This window comes from Diaphorina citri, unplaced genomic scaffold, assembly GCF_000475195.1.
Source record: "Diaphorina citri unplaced genomic scaffold, Diaci psyllid genome assembly version 1.1 scaffold514, whole genome shotgun sequence".
Lineage (NCBI taxonomy): Eukaryota > Metazoa > Arthropoda > Insecta > Hemiptera > Psyllidae > Diaphorina > Diaphorina citri.
Window position 1 is genome coordinate 78,322 of NW_007377948.1, and position 11,550 is coordinate 89,871.

General features: G+C 42.4%; 1 protein-coding gene and 1 long non-coding RNA gene across 2 annotated transcripts in view; both read left to right on the forward strand.

Moving 5' to 3' along the window:
- The first annotated feature begins 3,177 nt into the window (after positions 1-3,177).
- Positions 3,178-4,192, forward strand: LOC113467631. The gene is made up of 3 exons (XR_003391637.1): positions 3,178-3,274; positions 3,551-3,647; positions 4,104-4,192. It is a non-coding gene; the product is annotated as an uncharacterized LOC113467631 (long non-coding RNA).
- A 1,045-nt stretch (positions 4,193-5,237) lies between these two features.
- Positions 5,238-11,550, forward strand: part of LOC103509618 (transmembrane channel-like protein 1) — a 28,323-nt gene continuing 22,010 nt past the window's right edge. The window contains 6 exon segments of the mRNA XM_026823908.1: positions 5,238-5,480; positions 5,924-6,124; positions 7,334-7,563; positions 8,479-8,670; positions 9,140-9,392; positions 9,424-9,623. Coding sequence (XP_026679709.1) covers positions 5,238-5,480; positions 5,924-6,124; positions 7,334-7,563; positions 8,479-8,670; positions 9,140-9,392; positions 9,424-9,623 — 1,319 coding nt within the window.

Genomic DNA, 11,550 nt, shown 5'->3' on the forward strand with positions numbered 1-11,550 from the left:
CTAGGCCGCGGGTTCGATCTCCGCCCGGGGCGGATTTTATCCTGATGGGATAATGTTCGTTCTCGGAACGGCTGGCTTTCTCCTATCCTGTCTTCCTTCTCTCTTGGCCGGTCCCAAACATCGCTTCATTCTGACAACTGAAATCCTGAAGCTAGGACATTCCCGAAATTGCTGAAATTCCTGGGATAAACGATTTATCAGGTAAGTCTGTTTAACTTAGTATCACTCAAATTGTGCGCGTTTTTAGCTTTTTTTTATTATTATTATTTATTTATTTAGAGGTAGCCTTTCAACTACCAAGATTATTTCAACTTTCATTCCCTACCTTTTAGCTACCTAGGATTTTAACTAGTTCCGAAACTATCCACAAGCTTACCCAAAGCCAGCCTAGTTAGCTTAGTTGGTAGTTCGTCTGCCTTGTAAGCGCTAGGCCGCGGATTCGATTCCCGCCCGGGGCAGATTTTATCCTGATGGGATAATGTTCGTTCACGGAACGGCTGGCTTTCTCCTATCCTGTCTTCCTTCTCTCTTCGATTTCGGGACGATAAGACCATAGCAGTCACAGCTCCCTCTGTCAAACCTCTTAAAAAAAAAAAAAACTTCTTGACTTGGTGGGGCGGAGAGCTACCGCGCTCCTTAATTTTACTTTTACAGTTTCTCTGATTTGACGTTTATTTCTCACTCATTTTTACTTTCCTTATCCTATAGAAAGGAAAGTAATGTAATCGGGTCAATTTTTTTTTAAAGTAAATAAAGTAAGTCTCACCCTACAATGTGAAACCCTCTAGAGTCCTGTTCAGTCATAATATAGAATAGGAACGGGTCCGTATCGTAATGCAACGTCTTGTGGTCTAAGAACAGCTTAGCTAGGAGACAGAGGTTCTGCGCGTAGTTCTTGTTCTTACGGCCGTCGATTTCGAAGAACGATATCGAGTCCTTGCGATAGATTTCGTTCCCCGGCGGATGTTTGAGATTGCATTTGATCTGAAAGAGAAACACAATGGAAGTTAGAGGTTGGTTAGAAGGAAAAGAAAAATGAAATTGGAAATTTCTTTTAACTCAAGCTGAAGACCGAGGCACAATGGAGATAAACTGTAGAGCAGGCTAAAGACCACTGTGCATAAGATGGCGTCGGTGGGAGGAGGGGGTGAGAAGACAGCGAGTGATATCAGTGATAGTAACAGTAATCAGAGTAGTAGTGCTGTGGAAAGCGCCATGTCAGTGCTACAGGTAAAGTAAGGGTAGAAACACTACCATCACGTCACGTGAAGTCATGGGGAGTCAGAAAGATGTAGTCCAAAGCTTCAAAGTTTTCCCATAATATTGTAGGTAATTTCGTTCAGGACTGCCACACCACTATCACGCTGCTTTAAAAGAACAAGCACAAGTCCTCACAATGGTTGACTGCAGTTCAGGACAATAGTAATCAGAGTAGTAGTGCTGTGGAAAGCGCCATGTCAGTGCTACAGGTAAAGTAAAGGTAGAAACACTACCATCACGTCACGTGAAGTCATGGGGAGTCAGAAAGATGTAGTTCAAAGCTTCAAAGTTTTCCCATAATATTGTAGGTGATTTCGTTCAGGACTGCCACACCACTATCACGCTGCTTTAAAAGAACAAGCACAAGTCCTCACAATGGTTGACTGCAGTTCAGGACAAGTCAATTAAACAGTGCTAGAGCTAGAGACCATTAATCCGGAGAATAAAGAAAAGATAAAAAGATATCTTTTCTTTATTCTCCCATCGCCATTCGGCTAAAGCTAAAGCCGCTACAACAACAACAACAACTTACAGGGTGATCTTCCTGTTTCAGTTAATCCCATCTCGTCTACCGGATGGTCAGGTAGTGTTCATTCTCCCCAACTCCACTACAGGTAACCTGGATTCATCGCTGTAGAGTTGTACATACACATACATTTTTCTTTGGTTAGTTTGTTATCTTTTTTTTTTTTAATCAATTTGATGTAGGTAGGTACCTACATACCTTAAAATGAAACGGAACGAACCCAATTTTTCCTCGAAAATCGGCCTTGATAGAGAAACACCTTTTGTCATTTATTACAGGTCCCTAACTATCGATGTCGTCCGAATGCTAATGATTCTTTCCCCATCCAGGGTCTAGGAAGGCCCAAACCCTTCTCTCATGGAGTCACCTCCAGATTCCTTCTCCACTACTGACTCCAATGCCACCTCCACTAACGCCCAAGATTCATTGTCCTCTCAACACAGACCTCCACCATCTCTAGACAATCCAACTACCAACTATCAGGAACCAAATTTCAATTATCAGGAAGCGGATTCAAATAATCGGGATCCAAATTTCAAATATCAGGAGTCAAATTGCATTAATCACGAATCAAATTCGAATTATCGGAACGCAACATCCAATAATTGCCGAGACCCGAATTCCAACTATCGCAACCCAACTTCTAACTATCAGGACGCAACTTCTGATGATCCAGCTTCCAGTTACCAGGAGCCAAGTTCGAAATATCGGGATCCAACTTCCACCTTTGACAACCCAAATCGTAGCGAGCACCCGACAAATCCATCTCCCACGGCCAACCAAAAACCTTCACCTCATCACCAACGGGATCTGCCAACAGCCACGGCAACCCTTCTCCAATGGAACTTGAACACCAGCAAAAATATAATCGAGCTGAGAATAGAAAACAACGATAATAATAATAATAATAATAGTGCTTAATTATACTGCTCACATAGGACTGAAAAGTCCCTTTACTCCAGCAGTAGGCTACTACTATTATTGTGGTCAAATTTTCAAATTATATTGAGGGTAAAATTCCATACCTCGGCTGGGATTGAACCCACGCCCTCCTGTTTACCAGGCGAGCGCCTTGACCACTACAGGTACTGATTTTCTCTATCGAATAAACTACGGGCTAAAAAATTCCCGGAGGGACGGGCCCTGCTTGTTCACTATTCAGTAGGTATTTTCTATGAGTAATGTTTCACTAGTTTTTCCAAAGAGTTGTGTGCTTGCCGCTCAGCCTTTATCATAAAAGTCGTGCATGCCAACTAGCAGTTTGTTATCTCACCACAAGGTGTTCTGGGGTATGTTTTCATGCTAGGTGTTTGTGTTATAATGTTTGTGTGCACCACATTCAGATTTACTAGTTTAGATAATGTGCCGCCCATAAAGTTGGAACTTTTTGTGATTTTTTCATTTTTCTGAGCGAGATTCCTCCGCTTCCACTGTTTTTCGCATTCTTTCGTCCTCTATTGCTTTTGGTAGCAAACGAGTGTAGATCAGGTAGGTGGGTAGAATTTTTACTTTTCACAGCATAACTGGGAATCGAAGGTTTTTAAGAAGTGAAATTTGGTCATTAGATTTGGGCTTGATCCGGCCTTACGGAACCTAAAAGAGGTTCCCTAAGACCGGCTTATTTTCGGAGTAAGTTTTACAGTTTGATAGGTCAGGAAGACCTTATTGGCTTAAATCCTGAGGTTTACAGTACTTTTTCTTGACACCAGAAGTCTACACTTTACACCTTTATAGTGTGAATTCAGTCTGGAATTTCTGTTCCAGAAATGCAAGAACACTCGGAGTCTCTCGGTGAGGTTTGGTCCGGTGGATAGATGCAAGATGGACAAGGTTCGATTCTCTGAAGATGGCAATGAATCTGGTAAGTACCTATTTTATTTTAGTCTTTATTATAAAGGCCAGCCACTAACAATCATGTAGGCCTGACAGGCGGACCTGATCACGTAGGTCAGATCTACATCTACCTGATAGTGAGTGGCTGGTCTAACGATTTACATTTGAGGACAGATGGCTGAGCTTTTTTTTATCTATAAAAGGAAAGAACAGACCTCGCAAATCACAATTGAAAATAAAATTACCATCTCAGCTAGCTTGGAGGTAGTGGTTCTGCTTTGTAAGCGCTAGGTCGCGGGTTCGATTCCGGGGCGAACTTTGTCCTAATCAGATAAGATTCGTTCCCAGAAAGGCTCACTTTCTCTTATCCCGTCTTCCTTCTCTCTTCGCTGTCGGAACGATAAGACTTTAGCGGTTACATTTCCTTCTACCAAACCTCTTACAAAAGTTGATTTTGTTTTACTCTTGCTTCCTCAACTTCCAGAAGATGACTATTCTGCTTCCGTGAGTGCTATTATACTCCGCAGAGCTTCCTCCAAAAGGAGATCCCGGTCTTCATTCTCCCCTGACAAAAAAGAATATTGTACGACTGAGTATAAGTATCAGTATAAGTATAAGTATAAGTAGTGCTTTATTTAGATTTAGACTGTCGGCTTAGAACAAGTTGTTCCATTATACAAACAGTTTAATAGAGCACCTCTTGACTGAGGACAAAAACTTGAGTAATCTTAAGATTCCTCAACTACAATATCATTTTTTGCCAAAACTTCCATGTACAGACCTACCTACTTTACGGTCAAAAATAAGAATGTCTCCTCTGTTTTTCACAACATACTTCAATCTGTTGCTTCCTCCCTCTCTCTCTCTCTCTCACACTCTCTCTCCCTCTCTCTCTTCCTCAGTTGGAAAATCATCTGCATCCGAATCATCGTCAACATCCTCGTTGTGTTCCTCCTGGGCAAGTAGCTTTTGGCTTGAAGCTGTGTCCACACATTGTCGACCCCGTCGGTCGACGGGGTGAAGAGGTGAATCTATGCTGTCAAGGCAGTGTACGGTTTCATTGGGCGTTTCATCGACGCGGTTGACTATGTGTGGAAACAGCTTTATCCACACGAGTTTCTACCTTACTTGGGTTGGGTGTAAATTCGTTCAAGATTTCTCAACCAAAAACACACAACCTCTGCTTGAAAATACTTCCAGCCTATAGTTGGCGAAGAGGTTCGGTCTGCCTTGTAAGCAAGTGCTTTGATTTGGTCGTGGATTTGATTTTCGTCCGGGGCGAACTTTACGTTCCACAGATAAGGTTTGTCCTTGTACATTACATTGAAATGTTTGTACATTACATTGAAATGTTTGTACATTACTCGTACATTGAAATGTTGGACTTTTCGAACGAAATTCCTGTGTGCGGAGTTTAGTGTATAGGGCTATTGCACCCTTTGTCCTCGGAACGGCTGGCTTTCTCCTGTCCTGTCGTTCTTCTCTCTTCGATTTCGGGACGATGAAACCTCTGTTGTTAAAAGTAGACTCGTATATCTACTACCTAACCTAACCTTTGATTAAAATAATAATAATAATATATATAAAAAAATCTCTCCTCCGCAGTACGGGTGTTTCTATGGAGGAGATAGAAGCTGGAGGTGGAGGAGGCACAGACGAGCAAGTGGTGGAGAACATTCGTCTCCACAAGGAGGTGCTCAGTAACGTCAAACAGCAACCATGGAGCATGCGCAGAAAGCTCAAACTGGTTCAACAGGCCAAGTCCTATATCAAGCGACATGAGGGAGAGTTGCAGGAGAGACTGGCACAGAGCAGATCCACCAAGGATTTCCTGGCGAGGTTCAACATACTACTCGTCAAGGTAAGGCGATAATTTTTTTTTTTTTCAGTGAACTGTTAAACTTGCGCAGAAAAAGATTACTTAACCTCCATGGATTCAATCAAACCCAAAATCCTATGACAAAAATTCCCATAGGTATTGAACATTTCTGTAAATGTAGCCGGCATCACCACATCAAATCTTCTTTTATTATATCAGATCGGATTAAGATCGGATAATTTGATGAATATCATACCCTAACAACATTTTTGGATGGATAATTGTTGGCCTTACGATATAGGTATCGTACTTTATATCGTAAGGCCGACAATTATCTAACCATTGATGTTGTTAGGGTAGAATGGTAGATACTACCTCAAGAAGGCTTGCACTCTGATTTAAGATGTCATTAGACAGTCTCTTTCCGACAGTATCAGAAGGCCCCTTTTCAATAAAGTCCATCTCCCCGATTCTCTCAATTCCAGGAATGGCAGCATTCCAAGAGAGAACTGGCCAACGTTATGAACCTACTCATCCCGTGGGAACTTCGCATCAAAGAGATCGAATCTCATTTCGGATCTGCCGTGGCATCCTACTTTACTTTCCTGAGGTGGCTGTTCTTCGTCAACTTCATCCTGGCGTTGGGTCTCATCCTGTTTGTAACTATTCCTGAGGTGAGTCTCTTCGTCCCATCTTGTACCAGTAGATTAGGGAACTGTAGAACTCACGAAGAAAGGAGGCCCTTCTGAAGTCACCAAAGCTTAGGTGAGCCTTAGGTGTAGGGGCAAATGGTCCCAACTTTTGGGGCTAGTTGCTCCATTGTTTTCAGTGAACTGTTAAACTTGCGCAGAAAAAGAGTACTTAACCTCCATTGATTCAATCAAACCCAAAATCCTATGACAAAAATTCCCATAGGTATTGAACATTTCAGTAAACGGCATTACCACACCAAATCTTCTTTTATTATATCAGATCGGATAATTTGATGAATATCATACCCTAACAACATTTTTGGATGGATGATTGTTGGCCTACCATTGATGTTGTTAGGGTAGATACTACCTCAAGAACGCTTGCACTTTGATTTAAGATGCCACTAGACCGTCTCTTTCCGTCAGTATCAGAAGGCCCCTTTTCAATCAAGTCCATCTCCCCGATTCTCTCAATTCCAGGAATGGCAGCATTCCAAGAGAGAACTGGCCAACGTTATGAACCTACTCATCCCGTGGGAACTTCGCATCAAAGAGATCGAATCTCATTTCGGATCTGCCGTGGCATCCTACTTTACTTTCCTGAGGTGGCTGTTCTTCGTCAACTTCATCCTGGCGTTGGGTCTCATCCTGTTTGTAACTATTCCTGAGGTGAGTCTCTTCGTCCCATCTTGTACCAGTAGATTAGGGAACTGTAGAACTCACGAAGAAAGGAGGCCCTTCTGAAGTCACCAAAGCTTAGGTGAGCCTTAGGTGTAGGGGCAAATGGTCCCAACTTTTGGGGCTAGTTGCTCCTACACCTAAGCCTCAGAGTGGGCTTTCTGTGTACGGAAGTTACCAAAGGTACAATAAGTAGATCTCAAAAACCAAAATTGGACTTCTTAACGTTCAATGAGTTAGTTTAGAAAAAAAGAAATCACAATTACCAAATACCTACCTTAGCAGTTACAGGTACATTGACTTTAAATCTCTATCAAACGAATGAATAATAATTTTCCACTTGACGCCAAACATGTATAGGGAGGGTGCAATGATTCATCATGTCATCAAATTTGTTTAAGTCTTCGCTGCATGAAATTTGCTTAACCCTCCATTAGTAATAGTACGAGTAATAGTCCATCGATACTCCTTCTGGTGGTACCACCTACCACACCCTCAATTAATCACCCACTAAATCCATTCCAGCTGCTCAGCAACCCCACCGACTGTCGGGAAATGAAGAAACCGCTTCCCGAGGAAGAGAAAGAATCTCGTAAACTCTACACCCTGTTTGAGTTTGAGGGTATTCTGAAGTACTCTCCCATCTTCTATGGCTACTACAACAACCAGGACAACTCTCGCTATAAAACACCTCTGGCGTTCTTCATTGTGACTCTCCTTCTGTATATCTACAGCTTCGTGGCCATTTTGAAACGGTATGGAAGGAGTTCTCAACTCCAATTCGGTTATGAGTAGTAGTGGGAAAATTGCTCACCCAACTGGTCCCCCCTTGTTCCGCCCGCAGTCCCTAGACTGTGCAAACAAGTAACTTGCTTTCCTTGTCCGTAAGTAAGAAATAAAACCTCCCTCATGGACACAGAAGGTGTAGTTGATTTTTTCGCGCAACAAATAAGGACTGTGTTAGAAAAATTGGTTACTTCTGGAGAATAATACATTCAAACAGAAAACAGACACCTACTACGAGAGGCATGCTACGACACAGACCACATGTGTCTAATTTAGCAGTTGTTTCATCGATACGAAATAAAAACTGCGGTGGAACACTCATCTATTAAAACGAACAACAACAAACGAACGTAAAATCGTTTACGTTTGAAAAGAGAATTCGCTTTGTTCGGTGACCCCATTGCCCTCTTTCCATTGTTCTTTCTCACCTTTCAGAATGGCCGCCAACTCCAAGATGTCCAAATTGGCGGACAAGGACGACGAGTGTGTCTTCACACCCTTCGTTCCGCCCGCAGTCCCTAGGCTGTGCAAACAAGTAACTTACTTTCCTTGTCCGTAAGTAAGAAATAAAACCTCCCTCATGGACACGAAGGTGTAGTTGATTTTTTCGCGCAACAAATAAGGACTGTGTTAGAAAAATTGGTTGCTTCTGGAGAATAATACACTTTTGAAACAGAAAACAGACACCTACTACGAGAGGCATGCTACGACGCAGACCACATGTGTTGTTTCATTGATACGCAATAAAAACGGCGGTGGAACACTCATCTATTAAAACGAACAATAACAAACAAACGAACGTAAAATCGTTACGTTTGGAAAGAGAATTCGCTTTGTTCGGTGACCCCACTGCCCCCTTTCCATTGTTCTTTCTCACCTTTCAGAATGGCCGCCAACTCCAAGATGTCCAAATTGGCGGACAAGGACGACGAGTGTGTCTTCACATGGAAACTGTTCAGTGGATGGGACTACATGATTGGTAATGCGGAGACTGCACAGAACCGCACCTCTTCCATCATACTGGGATTCAAGGAGGCGCTGGTGGAGGAGGCTGAGAAACAGAGAGATCACTTGAGGTACGTTTGGACACCAAGTTCGGTGAAAGTAACTCCCAATGAAGAGTCTCTGTTTTGGAAAATCAGGTACATACTTTCAAAAAGAAAAGTTTTAGACACAATTATTACAAAAAAGAATATTGTACGACTGAGTATAAGTATAGGTGTAAGTATAAGTATAAGTATTTTAAGTATAAGTATAAGTATAAGTATAAGTAGTGCTTTATTTAGATTTAGACTGTCGGCTTAGAACAAGTTGTTCCATAATACCAACAGTTTAATAGAGCACCTCTTGACTGAGGACAAAAACTCGAGTAATCTTGAGATTCCTCAACTACAATATCATTTTTTGCCAAAACTTCCATGTACAGACCTACTTTACGGTCAAAAATAAGAATGTCTCCTCTGTTTTTCACAACATACTTCAATCTGTTGCTTCCTCCCTCTCCCCCTCTCTCTCTCACTCTCTCTCCCTCTCTCTCTTCCTCAGTTGGAAAATCATCTGCATCCGAATCATCGTCAACATCCTCGTTGTGTTCCTCCTGGGCATCTCCGCTTACACGATCATCGAAGTCGTCTCCCGCTCTCAAGACCCAAACCGACCTCAAACCGTCTGGCACAAGAACGAGGCGGTAGTCGTCATTTGGATCATTGGGGTGACGTTCCCGCGACTCCTGGAGAAACTTGGCAACCTGGAGCAACTGCATCCGAGGAAACACTTGAGGATGCTACTGGCGAGGTGAGTGTTATTTATCAAGTTTCCATTTATTATTTCTCCTGGGCATCTCCGCTTACACGATCATCGAAGTCGTCTCCCGCTCTCAAGACCCAAACCGACCTCAAACCGTCTGGCACAAGAACGAGGCGGTAGTCGTGATTTGGATCATTGGGGTGACGTTCCCGCGACTCCTGGAGAAACTTGGCAACCTGGAGCAACTGCATCCGAGGAAACACTTGAGGATGCTACTGGCGAGGTGAGTGTTATTTATCAAGTTTCCATTTATTATTTTTACAACATAATACAAAATTCGTATAAATGGTATACCCATCCGTAAAATCAGAGCTTGTGCCACGACTGGGTGTTGAATTTTTGAAGGTTTTAAGGTAGGACTCTCAGTGTGCTCTTCCACCTAGCCAACTTCCGCCTTTCCGGGTGGCCACTGATGACAACATACCACCTGAAAAGCTCCCTTATTGAAAAACAACCCATTAAACCAAGCAGTAAAGATTATAATATTATTCTGGTGTAAATTTTGCACTATTGACTCCCCAGGGCGCACCCCTGGGCCCCCCGGATACTCCGACTCGGCCCCCTGTTTCGGTTTGACTCCGGACTCACTTGTATTTATAGGGAGTCCCGAATCAACTTCGTATTCTGCAACAGGGAGTTTGAGAAATGCTGAGTCGCCGTCACTTCATGAGAAGTCACTCCATGATGAGGTAAGTGGATGTCGCGGTAGCTTGTGGGTTGGGCTGTAATCAGATTTTAAACTCGAAGTCAGCTCCCATGGCGTAGTGGTCACTGCACTCGCCTTGCACGCGGGAGACCCGGGTTCGATTCCCGGCGGGGTCAAGAAATTTGTATCATGCAAATGATTGATCCCGTGACTGGCTGTTGCGGGGCCCACTCAGCCTCGTGAGGAAAATGAGTAGCTATGACATGTAAATGCGCATAGCGACCGGTGCCAGCATGGTAGGTAAACATTGGTTGTTAGGATTATTGAGATATGTATTGGGAAAAATCCTACAATGCTGCAGTGAGCACCAAAGTTGTGACATAACACAAAGAAATTGCATTTACAAATCCTCTGTATGGTAAACAATGTAATCAAGTAAACATGTCTGCTAAATTTTATTTAAAGCGGGCAAACTGATCAAAAGTTACGGTGAAACAAGGAGTTTCATTATAAATGCAAGAGGTTTGATAGAGGGAACTGTAACTGATAAGGTCTTATCGTCCCGAAATCGACGAAGAAGGAAGACAGGATAGGAGAAAGTCGGCCATTCCGAGAGCGAACATTATTCAATCAATGTGATTTCTCAATTTTCTCGCTCTCGAATTTTCGACCCATTATTCGTTCAGGATAAAATCTGCCTTGGGTAGGAATCGAACCCGCGGCCTAGCGCTTACAAGACAGTCGCGTTACCAAAGTAACTAGGCTGGCGACTAGAAATAAAAACAAGCTTTTGGTCAGACCCAAACAGAAATCGACTTTCCATTTTTCGAATAAGCTGAATTTATTATTGTTATTTTTATTTCGTTTCAGAGGAACGAGTATTCGGAAAGCATAGGTTGTCAAATTATCAAGCAAGATGATGTTACTCAGGTAAGTAGTGCCAACAAGAAAAACTGACTTCCTTTCCAATTGAACCCACTTCCCTTATTTTGAAAAAAAAAAAAACTTTCTCCGCCAAAGACAAGAGAAACGGCAAACGAAAAATACTTATCCAAAGAGCGCTTAGAATCAGGAAAGTATTTTTCACCATTTTCTTATCTATTGTTCCTCTATTCTCTTATCCATTTCCCCAGGAGGGGTTGAGCGGACTCAAATCATGTCCCCCGGACGGTCTAGTCTGGAGACTTGCAATCTGCAGTTCGCACGCTCTATACTCGATGGGCGGGGCAAAGTCTTTCGCTCACGTGTGGTTTGAGTTTGTGCAGGAGCTACGATATCGGTGGGAGAATTCATTGCGGATACCGGGGTAAGTGAGAGACAACTTTTACCAGATTGATTTTTTTTTTCCTTAGATAAAACTTTTTACGGAATTGATTTTTTATTTTGAGATATAACTTTTTTCCTAATTGATTTTTTCGAGATACAACTTTTTACCTGGGTAATCGATTTTTTTTTTTTTTTTTTTTTTTTTTTTGGGATAAATTTTTTACCTAATTTTTTTTTT